The 17,678-nt window shown below is 39.5% G+C and overlaps 2 protein-coding genes across 2 annotated transcripts in view; one reads left to right on the top strand and one right to left on the bottom strand.

The window, feature by feature from the left end:
- enpep (glutamyl aminopeptidase) overlaps positions 1-7,615 on the top strand; it is a 23,122-nt gene extending 15,507 nt beyond the window's left edge. Inside the window, exons 17-20 of the mRNA XM_030392369.1 lie at positions 602-775; positions 2,375-2,515; positions 5,123-5,204; positions 6,422-7,615. Of these exons, the coding sequence (XP_030248229.1) occupies positions 602-775; positions 2,375-2,515; positions 5,123-5,204; positions 6,422-6,568 (544 nt within the window). The 3' untranslated portion in view covers positions 6,569-7,615. The remainder of the gene's footprint in view (positions 1-601; positions 776-2,374; positions 2,516-5,122; positions 5,205-6,421) is intronic.
- rrh (retinal pigment epithelium-derived rhodopsin homolog) lies at positions 6,829-17,678 on the bottom strand. The gene is made up of 8 exons (XM_030392378.1): positions 17,495-17,678; positions 14,734-14,859; positions 13,926-14,116; positions 12,325-12,424; positions 10,802-10,955; positions 9,494-9,662; positions 8,874-9,052; positions 6,829-8,681 (listed from the first exon to the last, which is right to left on the bottom strand). Exons 1-8 carry the CDS (start codon positions 17,523-17,525, stop codon positions 8,576-8,578), a joined length of 1,056 nt encoding a protein of 351 aa, XP_030248238.1. The 5' UTR covers positions 17,526-17,678; the 3' UTR covers positions 6,829-8,575.

Genomic DNA, 17,678 nt, shown 5'->3' with positions numbered 1-17,678 from the left:
TACCTATTTTCTATCTTGCATAATCAAGAGCTGCATTTAATCATTTCACATTAAAGACCAGCTACATTAAAGGTGCACTATGTAGTATTGGAGACAAAAGATCCTCAGTGCTTGAACAAGCTGAATAAACAAACTGACCTTCAAGAATAACACAATTCATACTGTTTTACTTTGTTGATATGTGGGGGACCCTGCCAGCTTTCGATCTTCAAACAGTGTTCTGGGACCTTATTTTCCTCTGAGAACAGCTTGTTTATAAAGTTAGTAAATATTTCTGAGTTTGTATTATTACATCATAAATATTACAATGCTGAGTTTGAATTTCTCCTCCAAAACTACAAAGTGCCCCTTTAAGGAACAGTCTAAAATTACAAATTCACATTCACTTATTTTATATGTAGACTATTCAAGACTATTTTGTTAATCACCCTGCAACAGAATGTCACTTTAAATGACTATTAAGAAGAATTAGGATATTGTTGATCCACTTCTGGTGAATGTATGCCAAGTTAACATATTTTAACAAAGCTATTGTTTTAGAATAAGTTTCTTTCATTTCTGGTAACCTGCCATCAAAATGTCTTGGCTTTTGGACCTGCAGCAGTGTAGCGGTGAACCTGAGGCTGCTGGTCTATCGCTATGGCATGAAGAAGTCAGGGACGGAAGAAAATTGGAACAAAATGTTCCAGAGGTACAAAGACACGTCTTTGGCTCAAGAGAAGGACAAGCTGCTGTACGGACTGGCATCTGTGGAGGATGGGCCGCTCCTTTACAAGTAATTAACACCACACTTCTTAACAGAATGGTTGGCCAAAAAATGTAAAGTTACAGATGTAGGTGCAGGGGGCTCAAAAGCAAAATCACATCTGTGACAATGACAGTGTTTCGCACTTTACCATGGCTAAGATCTAACAGCTATCTCCTAGCTGTGATCAAGCTGCGTGTGAACACTCCCTCTGTTTGACTAACAGGCTGTGTGAAAGTATAAACAGTCCCTAACTTACAAATATATGCCTGAGGGGACATTGACCATTGCAGTGTTTTGAACAGGCATCAACAAGGGCACCTCTCGCAGGTGGATGTCACCAATGATCAATGAAGTTCGATGACATTACGAAGTAGTGTGGGATTTTGTCTTCATTGTTAAACAACCACCACTGCTGATGAAAATACATATTGATGCTCCTTCATGTGTAAGCAGTAACAACAGATAACAATAGAAGCTAGCCAGCTAGTCCACCATCCTCCTCCCTGACCCTCTGACATATCTGGTGTTATCTGTGTTTACCCACGTTACAGTACTAAAGGAAATGTCACATACTATTGACTTTGACTTGTGTTACATAGAATAAAATCAAACGTTCTTGTGTACTCACAAGTCCAGGAGTGAGAGAAACGCTGAATGAGGGTTTATTTGAAGATATAGATCACGACATCACTGCAGATGATTGTTATATGAATTTATATCTTAAGCCCCATTTGGCTGAGAGGTGGGTCTGAGCCTTCACTCTCGAGTCATGTTTGTGTCCACCTGATGAATCTAACATTCACTTTGCTTTTAGCCATAAAACAACCACAAAAATGACTTTACTGTCTGGTTGGTTGAACAGTAACATGCACACCACGGCACCATGTGACACTGAATCCCTTGATAAAGATCAAGGTTGTTCAGGTGATAAAATGACAACTCTTTAAACGTAAACCACATGAGGCAGTCATTTATATTCACAGTTTACATTGTTATGTCTTCAGATAAGTTTATCTAACCTGGAGGTTTGATTCCAACATGTGATTACTTTGTGTTTATTGGCCCCTTGTACCTAATTTTAAATAGATAGATTAAGAATAAAAAAAGCATACAAAAACAAAAAAAACGATTTCTTGTGAGTACAATGTTGTCATGACTGATTGGACAGATGTACAGAGTAATGAAGGTAAAAGCTACTATATGGTGTAGTAAACATGGTTTTAAATCATGCTTTGTACTCGGTGGTGTGGTGTTGAAAACACTGGACTATTCCAAACCTGCTGCCTGGCAGACACTTTGCTTTTGTGACCAGACACTCATAAATTGGAAAGCACTGTTATTAGCTATATCTTCCACAGTTATTCAAAAAATCTATTCAATGTAATAGAAGACACTGATTTCTCATGCATTAAAATATAACATTTTGGATGCTTGTTTGATGGATGTTCGTTCACATTTGTGATATTTCAACCATATGTATTAAACTTTTAGTTTTTAATGTTTTATTAGAAACATATAGCATTTGATTTAAACAAATGGTATGTGACAACAAAATTTCAGTTAGTGTTGTAGCAAGTCATTTTGAAGAATACATTTGCAAAGAATAACCTTTAATCTGTGCTACAGGCTCCTGGAGACTGCAAAAGATGAGAGTGTGGTGAGGAGTCAGGATCTGTTCACTGTGGTGCGATACGTGTCCTACAACCCAGTGGGGCAGAGCATTGCCTGGGACTGGACCACACTCAACTGGGACTACCTTGTCAACAGGTGAGTAAAACAAGGTCCATTATCTGACAGACAGAGGTGGCAACAGAAGCAAGCTGAAACATTTAGCTAGAAAGCATGAGACCCCAGAACAAACTGCATTTTTAAGCTGCATTTATTAGCTCCAACAAGGAGGTTGTGTTTTTACCTGTCTCCGTTTGCTGGTTGGTTTGTCTGCAGGGTTACACGAAGACTACAGAACGGATTTCAATGAAACTGACAGTAGATGGAGTATGGGTCTTGGCCCAGAATAGACCCCATTAAAATTTGGTGCAGATCCAGAAAAAGGGACCGATCAAGGGATTTCTTTTTCACTTTCTTTAGATTGCAAGATAAGGTGTCTTTCCTCAATGGCAGAAAAAATTCTCAAGGAACAATGTATGGATCTAGAAGAAAAAAACAATTAGATGTATTAAGATGGCTGGTATTTATAAGTCATTACAATTTGATGTAGACCCTAATTGCAATCTGGATCTGGCAGGTATAAATCTAGGCTTGATTTAATTAAGGTGACTGTTGGGCTCGGCGGAGGTATACACTCTACTGACTACCATTCTAATGATTCTTTTTTTCACTTGGGGACAACATAACAAGATATCAACATTTATGTATGATCACAATAGTGGCCTGCAAAGTTTAAGTGCAAAACATGTTATTTCTGCCACTAGGGGTCTCTCTTAATCAAACAGCGAAAACAAAATACGTTTGCTGAAGTCTGCTGATGAATATGAATATCGATGCTCCTTCATTTGTAAGCAGTAACAACAACAGCTAGCAATAGTAGCTAGCTAGCTAGTCCCCCATCCTCCTTCCTCACCCTCTGATGTATCTGGTTCTACCCAGGGATGTGCACATGATTATAGAGGGGCAGGGGCTCAAAGTCAGAAAAGGGCAATATGTACGCATAGCGCGCGCCATCAATTTTTTCTGGCCTTAATAACACAATATGTAGATTAACTTAAAATTAGTAAACACAGTACTTATAGAAAGCTAACTACTTAGCTGTGCATCCTGTGTAGCAGTGAGTGATATGCAACTGCCATTTCTTTTGTGTCAACATGAGTTTATTCACATTATCATAATACTGAGGTTTAGAAGACATGCAATTCAGCTGCAATTCTTAAAAAGCAATAAAATACTGGTTTATTATTAGGCTATTTATTGGAGGGCAAGTGCAAACTAGAAATACAGGCTACACATCTAAAAATGTGACAAAACCAAGAAATGACTACTGTGACTGTAAGTAGGAACAGCAATGTTTACAACAGCAAAGTCGCAGTAAACTCAATATCTGGAAGAAGTTTAAGATTTGTGGCAGATAAACAGCTGACACAGACAGTTGTCAGATTATTCTCATTAACAAGCAGTTAGCTTAACAAGGACAAATGGACATTCTTCTGAAATAGGACTCATATTTAAGCACGTTGAATAAGTGGAAGGCGACTTGTTAGCCCCCACAAGGAAGTTATGTTCATGGATTTATAACTCACAAAGCTTCAAGTCGCTCCACTGTCACGTCTCATCTACGTGCATGGTGGAGTTCTGATGAGGCAGCGGCTTCTCCCTCTTTGTCTTCAAAATAAGAGCTTTACATTGCACCCCATTGGTGTTTAGAACTGGGTTCTTAGCGGGGGGCTTTTAATTTGAAAGTAGCGACCGTTCGTAGAGAGAGACAGAGCAGAGCCGCAGCGGACAGAGAGGCGGCTTTAGGCTCAACACACACTCAGACATAACACCATATTACGAGGAAATACGTACGTTAGATAACCGTGGCGTTTTTATACCGCCGTTTTTTTGACATCCCTTTGCACAACAGGATTTTATGTATTCATTAAAAAACACACAAAAAGGGCATTTTATAATACGAGGCAAAAAGGGCAGGGGCTCAAGCACCCTTTGGGCCTTATGTGTGCACGTGCCTGGTGCTACCTGTGTTTCCCCACATGTTACAGCAACTAAAGGACATGTCACATACTACTGACTTTGACTTGTGTTACATAGAATAAATTCAAACTTTCTTGTGTGGAAATGCTGAATGAGGGTTTATAGATATAGATCACAACATCACTACAGATGACTGTTGAAGTTATATGAAGCTATATCTAAAGCCCCATTTGGCTGGGAGGTGGGCATTAGCCCTCACTCTTGAGTCATGTTTGTGTCCACCTGATGAATGTAAGTCTAACATTCACTTTGCTTTTAGCCATAAAACAACCACAAAAATGACTTTACTGTCTGGTTGGTTGAACAGTAACATGCACACCTCGGCACCATGTGATACTGAATCCCTTGATAAAGATCAAGGTTGTTCAGGTGATAAAATGACGACTCTTTGAACATAAACCACACGAGGAAGCCATTATTGATAAGGAAGGACAAAAGGCAGAGCAGAGTGTCTTATAAACTAGGGTTATGTAAAGTTGTCACCTTACACAATACATGACATTTCAAATGCAAAACCATATTTAAGTATAAAGACATGCTTTCAGTTTGTGGAAATCAAGAATGTTTTTTCTGACACCATGTGTTGAACCTTTTTTTCACTTACAGTCAAGTGCACCTGTCTGCTCTATTTAGTTGACCATATAATGATGTTTTTTCTCTAAACAGGTACACCATCAATGACAGGAATCTTGGACGCCTCCCGGGTCAAATCACCACCACCTACAACACAGAGCCCCAGCTATGGAAGGTTAGCACTGGCCCTTTTCATTACCAGAACAAACGGTGTCTTTTTAGTCAGTCTTGGCTTTTTTTTCTTTTGAGGAACCATTGCATGTGTAATGTGGTAATGTGAGGGGTTTACAGATCCAGTCTGAAGCCTCCCAAACTACTCAGAGACTCAACAGGGCTTCCCCGATTATCTCAAACAGTCTGATATTTAGGGACAGTAACATCGGTACTTACCAAGCTGGAATTCCACAACCAGTGAGAGAGGCATCCTTGGCTGATAAGCAACAGTAAACATTGTAGCCCTTGAGGCTAATGTTAGCTAGCATACTACTGTTGACAGAAATTTAAAATCTCACCTTCAGTTCTGGCTACGGCATAGAAACCTGTGTTAACCGTGTTTCCCCATTCATCCAGTCTCGTTAAACCTTCTGCTTTTGTATTTTTCTCACTGTAATGCATTACTACAGCAAGTTGTTGCACCATGCAACTCTCCATTTTGTTTACATCTGTTTCCCCACAAGATCATATCATAAGAATTGTATGTGAGTCCAGCTACAGCGCAATGAAGCCAGAGCACTGGAGCCCCGCCCCAGCTGCAGTGTTCGCTGCTTACTAAAATGTTGAATTTGGTGCACATTCGACACACAGTGCATTCAACTTTAATACAATACACTTCTTTTGGTCCTCAGCAACAAACCTGACACATGTGAAGTAGATCGGATGAACAGTTCAGACTGTAACAGACAGAGATTCCTGTTTGATAGTTTGATGTATTGTATCTCCTACAATGAATTTCAAATCTCACAATTTTTTCACTGCTTGGAAAATAAACCAAGAGATCCATATAAACTCTCAAACCCATCATGAAACCTAACCTACTTCTCTACCTACTTGCAGTTCCATATGCTTGGTATTATCCAAACATAAAACGTGGTTAAATACATTGCTTTACAGTCTTAAAGCTTCGGACTTCGCCTAGAAGTTGTGTTTTTTTTTGCCATATTTCCAAGAAGATGGCATTTGGATCAAACTTGGTGGTATGAAATGGACACATGTTAGAACTTGTCACCATTAGAGTCATGAATTAAAGCCTCACACTGTTTTGGTGGAGCATTACTTAATGATGGCTGAAAATGAAATAAAATGTCTGATTTTGTGACATTTTTTTGAGTGGGCAGAGATTCACAATTTGTGTTCAGGCTTCTGGTCACAACTTTCTCCATGCTGGTTTTATAGATGGAGCATTTCTTCCATCAAACACCCAATGCTGGAGCTGGCGAGATGCCCCGGCAGCAGGCTCTGGAAAAAGTGAGGAACAACATCGAATGGATCAGGAGGAATGAGGATGAGATCAGCGCGTGGCTGGAGAACAACGTCGTCTGAAACAGCAGCACTTCTGCGAAACGCTGCAGGGATACAGACACACTGTATATATGTTTTTGTGACCAGCTCTTCTAATTATTTTTGTGAATTTTTAACTTATGAAAGAAATCTGAATTGTTTTGTTTTCATCAAGTCACAAATGAAAACAATAGGGATGTAATGATACCAAAAACTCATGGTACAATATCATCCCGATATATAGTCCATGGTACGATATTTATCACAATATTAAAAATAAGAAAAGAAAAGATGACCTGAACAATGTCGTTTAATAATAAATGTGATGTGTACAGCATTTATTATTTGTATACAATGTGCTTTTACTAGAGGTACTTCTGCTGTCCTTCTTTAGTGTAACACAATTAGCCAGCCATGACCTAAGCATGTGTGAAAAGTAGCTATTGGACTGTGCACAAATGCAAAACAATACAACTGTATATAAGTGTGTCTCTGGGCTTGCAGTTTCTCTGGGCTTGCTAGGTGAAGCAGACAGGACAGCCCAGTGGACAGACACTCTGCTTGCTCCACCTAAAGAGGTCTTGTGTGAATAGTGTCTTCTTGAGCAGTATGACTGCACCCTCTGCTGTTCAAACAGAATAATACAATGACAAGGACAGATGGCAGAATGCATTCCTACCAATTTCCCTTGTAAGATCCCTACGAGCAAAATAACCACATGATAGGCTGGTGGATATTATCACAGTCCCATAATGCTATTGCTCCATTTTTTTATGACAATACTTTTAAATTGGTATTTTGTCTCATCCCGAGAAAATATTGCTGGAATCCTCATGAACAAAGAAACTGGCTTTTATTATGTTGCTCAGTGAGACTTAAGCTCAGCAGCACGGAGTGCAGCCATGATTGTCAGACCCACCTTTATCATGACTCATTCTCCCTAATCTCACCTGGTTTCCTAACATGCTCTTGGTGTGCAGCACACAAAATAAATACACTCATGTTTATTTTTATTTGTAAGCAATGATAGTGTAGTGTTTTTTGGAGATTAATGAACAATTTTTAATAAAAAGACATTGTGTGGATCAATACCTTTGCTTATGTTATCTGGACCCTGGCAGAAATAATTTCTGCCAGGGTCCAGAAATTGCAGATTTGCAGATTATTTCTGCAATTTCAGCAGCAACATTTACTCAAGTTTACTTAAGTAAAAATGTAAGATGCTTGCACTTTTGATCAGTACTACTTCTACTAGTTACTTTGCATATTATCACTTTGCACATGAACAATGACCAGATAATAATAAGAATAAGAACATAACATAACATAACTAAATTTACTCAAGGATTTAGTAAAAAGTACTTTCATGGTATTACATTTGAGTTCTTCCAGTTTGTGTAACTTCACTGGATTGTACCACTATCCCTTAGTATAGTTAAACTACCAACATCTACAACATTAAAATGCTGATATGTTAATGCTATAACAATATCAAATAAATTATATGACATAACATTAAGACACTAATATTCTGCAGCATAATGTGTGACAATATTCTGAGTTTAACTTTCTAACACCACTACTTCAGGGATATGCACTTGTCTCCATTATACTGTATACTGATTGTGTGCATTTTTTCCTTTTTTATGAGGAGTTAAAATGATCAAACTCAGCCTACTTGCACATATGTATAGCTTTAATCTAAACATTGTAAGAAAAGCAACAGCCAATGTAAAATTGCTGTTAATAGACAGGGGCCTTTCTGCCTTCACAATCTAATTTGATTCTGTCACACAGTTGAAAAATGCAGTCCATGTACAGAGAGATTTTCATCAACAGTTTGTTATTGAAGTAACTGGAACACAAATATAGTCTACAATGGGAAAGCAAGTGGAATTTACACAGTAAACACCACAGCTTTAGATTATACAGCAGAACAGGAGCTACAGTCGAAACACTGAGAGTGATTCATTTCGTCCTAGAAATCTTCTATACACTGTTCTAAAGCCAGGGTAAATTAATATAATGTGATACTGATGCAATTTCACCTCAATGGGTCAGAGGTTGTTGGGAGGTTGTCATGGGAACCTGGGTGTTGATGGTGATTCGCTGCCTGGTTTGACATCGGATCATCCCTATGATGGCCCTTCTGAACCTGCAGGAATAGATCATTTATGTGAGTGTGTTAATCTACTCTGTGATTAGTAAGTGGATGGTATACTCAAATACTCTACACTATTCAAACATTACATTTCCACAAACCCTTCTCTACCCCACAAGTGCATTACGAACAAGTATGTGCACATCAGTTACTATGTCAGCATAATGGTAAAAAGAAAACACTCACTTTTTGTTTGCAATAACATAAATGCAGGGGTTGTAAAAGGTGGAGGACTTTGCAAAAAGTGGTGCGATGATAGCCATGGGAGCAGGGATAGTCTTGGGGTCACCAAATGATGCCCAGAGGCACACCAGGGAGTAAGGGGACCAGGCCACCAGGAACATGACAATCATCACTATGGACATCTGCCAGCCACAAACACAACATCACAGCTTTCATTTGGAATATTGTAAATAGTAAACAAGAGAGACAAGTGCAAACTCTAGCTGACAAAAACCATCAGAAAAAAAGATCAGTTTCTTTCCTTTGTTTAGCTTTTTTCCCCATCAAGTAAACCCATTTAAAGATTAGATTTTCTAGCCCACTGTCACAGTCGGGGATCTGTTGACAGAGAGTCTCAAATAAGCATGCATTCATGATAAGTTACTTTGCAATTTGACTGATGTGGAAAAGTACTATACTACACTACACTATACTACACCATTCCATACTACACTATACTATACTTCACTATACTATACTATGCTTTACTATAATTGCTATACTATACTATACTATACTATACTATACAAATCAAGTGAAGTTATTTTTGTGAAGAAAATGGCTGAGCGTGGCTCAGTGTTCACCTTGGTGACATCCATCTGATCTGACCAGTCGATGTTCATACTGTTCAAGCAGTTGCTGGCTTTGTATCTCCTCACAGTGGCCGACACATTGTAGTAGCAGTAAACCATGACAGACAGAGGCACCACGAAGTTCACAGCAATCACTGCCATGGTGTAAGAGATGAAGGAGCTGTGGAATAAAAGCAGAGTCTGTTATAGTATTTGTTCATAGATTTACAGTATATCTGGTAAGTACATGTTCATCTATTTCACCATAGCAGTCCACCAAAATCTGTTTCTGATGCAAGAAAAAAGCAATGCAGTTGCTGAGTCTTAACCCATAGATTTTACAAGTTACAAATTAAACGTTTGTTCCACTTTTTGTTGCAATGGCACTACTGCATGGCGCTTCACTTTGTTTTTTGTACTAATGTTAGCAGTAGCTAGCTAGCTTCCTTAAATCGCGGTTCAATGTCATCTATGAAGCATACATTTCATCTGTGCTTTGAGCTGTGGCTCCTCATGAGTATTTACTTTTTGTTTCTGTATTAAGTGAACAGATTATTATGGCTCACCCTTTTTTAGTTCACAGCTAAACTATTAAACCTCATGTCTTGTGGATGTAAAGAGACTGAGATGGATGAGTTCATTAATTCAGTTTTACTCTGCAGTGAGGGACCGAGGACCACCTGTATGTTGCAGCTAGAAGCTAAAATGGGACAGAGTGTATTGCGTCACAGAACTCTCCACTTGCCAGAATTACTGGATGATTCTTTAGAATGATTCATAATAACAGATTGGCAACATATATTTTTGCGCACCTTGTTGCAGCTTATGATGTTGCTGTGATTTGCAATATTAACTGCTCTATGAGTGAAGGCATGTGAGTGATCAGATGAACTGATTAACTGCTTAAGCTAAGACATTCTTTACATTTCAGCAGTGAAATCTTATTCATTTAGTGAAAAAAAAGCATACTGACAGGCAAGGATTAGGAGATCCGCTGCATGTGGAAGGAATGGAATATCTTATTAAACACACTTTTAAATAGATTCCAACAGATTTATCATGTGATATCATTTTATGATTTTTTTTATCTCTAATTTTATTTTGTGGGTATTTTTTTCCTGCATTTTGATGATCAGGTTGATTAGATGTGAGCACTGTCTTTTCCAAATTTCTACAGATTCATGAAAATCTGAACCTAGAGAGAGTTGAGAGATTGAGATGCAATAGGTTAACCCAGAATAAGTGAGTACCTTTCAAAACAAAATGTTATAGTGACTGTCAAATATGCAGTCAAGCATCTGCAGTCCATTAATAACTTACGCATCATTCTGTCTCCAGTTGATGGTGCATGTAGCTCCAGTGGGGTCAGGGGCATAACCAGCCCAGCCCACTATGGGCATAGAGGACCAGAACACAGCATTCAGCCATGCTGCCAGAATGAGAAGGTTGTAAGATCGCATCGTCATTTTCTGCCCTGGAGAGAAAAATTACAAGTACATTAATACTGAAGGTTAGGAAAGTCAGTGAACTGTTGCACAGTGCACTGTGGTCATGCTGGTTTCATAGCAAGTTATTCCTGTCAGGTTGATGAAATGTTCTTACCCTTCCGAAAAATGACATATATGATGAGGTGTTGTAACCCGTAATGTTGTGTCTGTACTGTTCAGATCTTAAAATCTTATCTTGACCGATGCTGAATGTGAGAATCTTTTTTTGGATAATATTCACCATAAACATAAGTATAGACTACATTTTGATGTTTCTTACATCTCATGTGTTATGTGGAATATGCATGTTGGCTGGACATTATGGATCCCATTGCTTTTCTGAAAAAGACATGCCCTTCTCTGCCTCTGATGGTACCCTCATATTCTCATGCTAACCCAGTTTAGATGAAACCTCCATGTAATTAACATTACTGTTTAATGACTATGCATTAAAGCTAGAATTATCCTAGAAGTATTTGTATATCATATTTATATTTGTAGGGAAGTCTCTGAACGGCCTGACAGCTGCAGTCAATAAATCAAATCCTTTTGACAAATCAAATTGTACACACTCGCTGAACTTGCTCTACAGTAACTTGCTAACTGAGTAGCATTAAGCATAGAGCCCCTAAGCCAAATAGCTATTGAGCAGCAGTGGCAGTGACAGACTGTCGTTCAGCAGCTAACTACCACAAAGCACAGAGCCCCTGAACCCAATAAAAGAGCTGCTGAGCAGTAATGGTGTGACAGATACTTTGCTTATGTATATATGATTGTGGCATATCAACATTTAACAGAGTTGTTTGTTTTTGTATTTATTAGTCTAAAAGACTAAGAGAGCACGATGAATGCAGCGAACTAGCTACCTGCTCATACATCTTCCAGCTGCCCCTACTATCACACTGAACATGGAAAACTGATGACATAACCAGGATTAACGTTACTCAGCTGTTACTGCCCTGCAGACACCCGGCATAGCACTCTCCCATAGTTCTGAGACACTGAACAGCAAAGAGCGAGTATGGAGGAGGACAGACCCTGAGAGGAACAGGTCTGAGGGAGCTGAAGAGGTTGGTGTGTGTACCGTTGAAACTGCAGCTCACAATCTGTTTTATCAGCACCACCGTTGGTTGTGTGTTGTACAAACCAACCACAAGATCACACTCATAACCAGCTAAGCTACACATATAACTGCCTCTGTACCTGACAACTAAAGAAGGCACCCAATCAGAGGCAGGGCAGATTTTGCAAGAAAAGCAGTGGGATCCATACAAACGCTGGCTGGACAGTACGAGGTCCTCCCTGTCCCCCATGATTATACAGTAGTATAAATTTGCATGGAGAGCCAGTAGATACCTATGTCTGGTCTGCAGATGGTGAGGTAGCGGTCAATGGCCACCACAGTCAGCAGGCCGATACTGGCCATGCCAAAGAAGATGTTGAGAGCTGCATAGATCTGGAGACAAAAACATAAGAGACGTTACCTTTTTAACAGATACATCATGGTAATGGCCCTATTACTGGACTGATTATGGGCCATGATGTTGCCTTGAGGTTAACAATTGCATATTCTGGACACAGTTTAATTTGTACTTTTCTATAGCAGCCAGGAGCAAAAGAAGGTACAGCAGGCCTCCCAGCATCTCCTGGTTTTTCCCCCCACTTTAGATGAAACCACGCCCACTTCAGCATGAAGACAGGGCTGCCTTCCCTTTATATCCTTTGTGTTCAACTCCAGTTTCATAATTTCTGTCTCACATGTGGTTTGATAACAGTATATTGATCAAATTCAGCACCCCATATCATTATTATATGATTATATTTTGACAGCGTGTGTACATAACAGGTACTTTATAGAAAATCTTTTGCTACCCAGCTTAATCATTTGCTCTGGGTTTCACTATAAATCAGCATCACATGGCTCAGTAGTAACAAGGACTGAGAACCCCTGCATAATCTGCAATAACAGTCACACACGCGACCAGCTGCAGTGCAGCAAGTGAACATGCGTCAGCCAGCTCACAGGTTTAGTCTCATGGCCAGCTCAGAATCAGTCACGTTTGTGAGTGTGACATTTTCCAAAGTTTTAGAGCTACAAACTGACTGGGTCTGATGAATAATTAAAAATAAAATATTTACACACATTCTGGTAAATACATTATTTTTTACATTTACTCAACAGAAGACTGAGTGTTGTGTAACGCTCCAGAAACACCTGTTTGGATCTTGCCACAGGTGAACAGGTTCACCGCTAACAGGTGAGAGGACCACGACTGGGTATGAAAGGAGCATCAAAAGGCTCAGTCGATCACAATCAGGTATGAGGTGAGGTTCAACACTTTGTCAAACACATGATGCATAAAGGAGATTACTACACCGGTTCAGGAACACTTTGTTAAACTGTTGTTGATTAGTTTGCAAAGTATGCAAAAAAGTTTTCTCACCGTTTATAACCTCGCTTTGAACTGTGTATTTCATCAACAAGTTAGGTTTTTATGCATTTTAAAAGGAACAAAAGAAAAAAAAACAGAAATGTTACTATCAAAAACACCATTACAATCCATTTTAATGCCTCTCCCAGCATTTAAATGGATTGTAATGGTGTTTTTGATAATTGATCCAATGCTGGGAGAGATCAATAGAACCTGTTAAATGTGTATACAGTAAACATTGTGACTTATGTGATCTGTTACAGCACTATTACCTGGGTATTACACTTTGAAAGTGCATGATGAGACAATATAGGATGGAAGACAATTCTGACAATTAAATATTGAGCATCCAGTTGATTTTCAAGAGTGCTTCATTACATTTCAAGGCCTGTCAAATCCAGAACAGCTGACACAAATTGCAGTCCCTCATCTCAACATTAAATATGATGCTGTTTATGTGAGTATTCAATGTGTTGCCCAATCAATGAAATCATGTAGATATGAAAGCGCTTTAATTCCACCCACCTGACAGCCAGTGTAGCCAAATTTCCAGCTGCCGTGGATGTCTGAGGCAGCTGACATGGGATAGCCAATACCCGCCACTCCGATGTCAGTAAAAGCCAAGTTGATTATAATGAAGTTGGTGGTCGTGCGGAGCTCCCTAAACTTCACAAACATCAGCAGCACCACTATGTTGCTCACCAAACTAACCACACCTGGGGAAAAAAAGGAGATGTGCAGTAGTGTCACAATGTTGAAGGTAAAAGTCAAAACCTGCAGCACCTCATAGGTTTAGTCAGAGAAACAAATCAAAGTGAAGCCCAGGGCTGACATCTTTTCTAATGTGGATTTATGTTTCACCTTCCCAATAAAGTTGCGATAAGAGAGAAAAAAAATAAATGAAAGATACAGAAATAATTTCAAACACACTGGCTGTTAGTCTTCAGGTGCCACGTAGCAGCAATTTACCATTTAACACATTTCCTATTAGCCACTCAAAAACATGAATGACTGTGCCAAGACCTGAATGAGTTACATAATGCTATCAGATCAGCTTTTCAAAGGAAAACAATAGACTCATTTTCTTTCACCGTAAATGGCCTCAAAGGTCTAAGCCCACCTTACTACATAGAGTCTCGTTTCTTTAACCCCTATTCCATGTTTTCACAATTTTCAAAAGTTACAACAGCTAACAGGAACATTCTGTCTCTGACTTCACAAGGTTCTACAGGAGAACATCATGCAGATTCATTGGCCTACACTGAAACAACACAATACTCACATAGTTTGAATATCATCAGTTATCTGTTGATCTTGTTCTTCTCTTTCTTACCTGCAGTAATGAGATATCCTGCCACTATGTTGTGCTCCAGTTGGGTAAAGGCACTTTCTCCGCTATAAGGTGCAAAATCATCTGAAATATTCACTCCAGAGTCAATCCCCATTTTCTGAGACGATACTAATAAGACAAACACAAATGACGCTCGACTGAAGCAAACAGTCTTCCTGTGAACAATCTTGGAAGAGAAAACAGAGAGGTAATAAAAAATGTACAGATTCTTATCAAAAGAGATGTAGAGAGCAAAAACCTCTTAACTAAAATATGTTGGGTGTTGCTGTGGAGAGGTTGGTGAAAGTGTGGAGGGGTGGGGTGAAGGGCATTAATACATACCCCTGCCCCCCTGTCCCTGATTAGCAGGAGGCAGTCTGTATGTTACATGGGCAGCAGGGCTGCACAACAGAGGCTTAGCGCTCACGTGGAATCCCCTGCAGGTTGGGCTCTGACTAATAAGGGTTTGACATTACAAAACTGAAGTTGAGTTGTTGACTGAACCTCAGGCTGAAGTCTGTTCACTTCACAGAGGGTACATACTGGAGATAAAACCAACTGCTGCAGGGATCCACTAGGGTGACAGTGTGGCAATTAGTTTGATTTATTTAGTGATGGAGCGTAACAAAGTACATTTACTCAAGTACTCTTCTTCAATACTCTTGAATTAATCGTACTTTAATTGAGTATTTAAATTTTCTACAAATTTATACCTCCTCTACACTACTTTTTGGAGGCAAATGTTGTACTTTTTACCCCCCTTGTAATTGTTTGATAACTTCATTTTCTTTCTACTTTGCAGATCGCATGTTGCATTATAGCTAAAGCTACATAAATGAGAAGAATCAATCAATCAATCAATCAATCAATCAATCAATCAAAATGTATTTATAAAGCACATTCAAAAACAACAACAGCTGACCAAAGTGCTTCACAATACAAACTGAAATGGCTAGGATGGAAAAAACACAAAGAGCAGTTAAGACAGACACAAGAACAGACAGGGGCCACTTTCATACTGAATCAAAAGCCAAGGAATAAATATGTGTTTTAAGGCGAGATTTGAAAGCAGGCAGTGTGGGGGCCAGCCGAACATCTAGCGGCAGCTTGTTCCAGAGTTTAGGGGCCACAGATGCAAAAGCTAGATAGATATATAAATGCTAAACTGCACCTGCAAATGAATGTCTGGAAATACTGCAGCAGCCTGCATCTTTCCTGCCACTTGACTGCCATCTGCTGGAGATATTTGGGACCACATGTTCTTTCTTGATATGGATGATGTATCCCAGTGTTCATTTTTCTTTGTTCTCCTCGAACCCTTTTCTCCCCGCTCAGTTCTTGACCTTTCCCACAAACAGTTGCTTCCATGTGTGTTGTTCAGATTACTGTACTGTATTCTCGTTGTCTTTGTACTTGTACTGTGCACAATGACAATAAAGCTGAATCAAATCTAATCCAATCTAATCAGGCGCTGCACACTGATGGTCCACCTGCACAAGCTAGCGCACTGTTTTTGGCTGTAGAGACAGTGTGGCTGTGTACACGTGTTCTTTATTGATATTTACATGACACTCGTGTGTGTTTTGCGTAACACATTATAGTTTTACCTGGTGGATTTCCCACAAATGTCGCTGTATGTTTGTGCCAACTGTGAGAGAACAAATTAAAAGCCGCTTATCCTAAACAAAAACAGCTAATTTCAGTGTGACTTCAGCTTCCATCATCACCTACGCTAACCACCGAGCCACCTCTGATCTACCTTGACTCACATGAAGTGGCTCAGTTAAATGGTTTCTGAGGCTAAAAGCACTACGAGGTTGCAATGTCATGTCAACATCTCATCATATTTATGCCAAATCATGGCTGCAATAAAATGTAACAAAGACTAGACCTTTGTTGTATGCTGTTGAGTTGTGTCCCCACATTATACCAAATGTTTCGAACAATGTTCAAACCAGAGAATTTCACAAGTTTACTCAAAGTAACCATGAGTTTTATTAGGTATACCATCGCTACATCTGGGATCGGGAAGTCTGTGAATGAGACTGCATTTATGGTGAATAAAACTTTAAAACATGACTTCATCTGTGATCATCTCATCTCACTGTGCCTGAGTCACATCAGATCACATCTTTCAGTAGCAGCGGCGGTTGTTGAGTGGTTATACAGCAACAGTGAAGTGAGTTTGACGGCAGGAACATTTAGCTTATTTGTGTTACTTTAAAGACTGTATCTGCCACAAACAGCCAGTTTACTCGTACTGTACACAAGCCCTGAACATTAGCAAACGTAGGCACGACCTGAGGTGTATGTGTCTGAGAGGACAGAACAGAACAGAACATACACACCAGGAAATGGAGGTCACCTCCGTGGATCACTGCTGCACTCAGGTTGATAACCATTCAAAGTAATCTCTGAGCTCTCCTTCCTGCAGTAAACAGCTGTGGATCACAGCAGAATCTCAGAGTCACAGGTGTTTATTCCTCCAGGATGTCCGGATCTGCCCACCACATCCCTCCCCCAAAATACTGTTATTTATCTTGATAGAGAGCCAACTGGCCTCACAAGCTTATATTGTAAATCTAATTTTGGTGGCAATTTGCATTTTCAAACATGGAAGCTGGGATAAATGTTTTAAATGTATTCTATTGAGGTTGTCATCATTTACAAACACATGGAATATTATATTTCACTTAGATTAAATTAATTCATTTCAATCTAGACTTCCGAAACATGAATGCTTTGAGCTGCAGTGTATACGTACCAACACTGCTGAAAACACTATTGATGACCATGGCTCAGCTGCTGCTGCTGTGACCAGTTCAGCGTGCAGAGATCGAGAGATCGAGAGATCAGCTGTTCAGCTGCAGCAGTGACCACGTGACCCTCCTCTATAACTCAAACTGTTACAGTCCTATTTGGATGAGTTGAGGGCTGATATATCAGAT

The sequence above is a fragment of the Sparus aurata genome, chromosome 16 (genome assembly GCF_900880675.1).
Source record: "Sparus aurata chromosome 16, fSpaAur1.1, whole genome shotgun sequence".
Lineage (NCBI taxonomy): Eukaryota > Metazoa > Chordata > Actinopteri > Spariformes > Sparidae > Sparus > Sparus aurata.
Note: the sequence above shows the minus strand (reverse complement) of the source record. Positions and strands in the feature narration are given on the sequence as shown.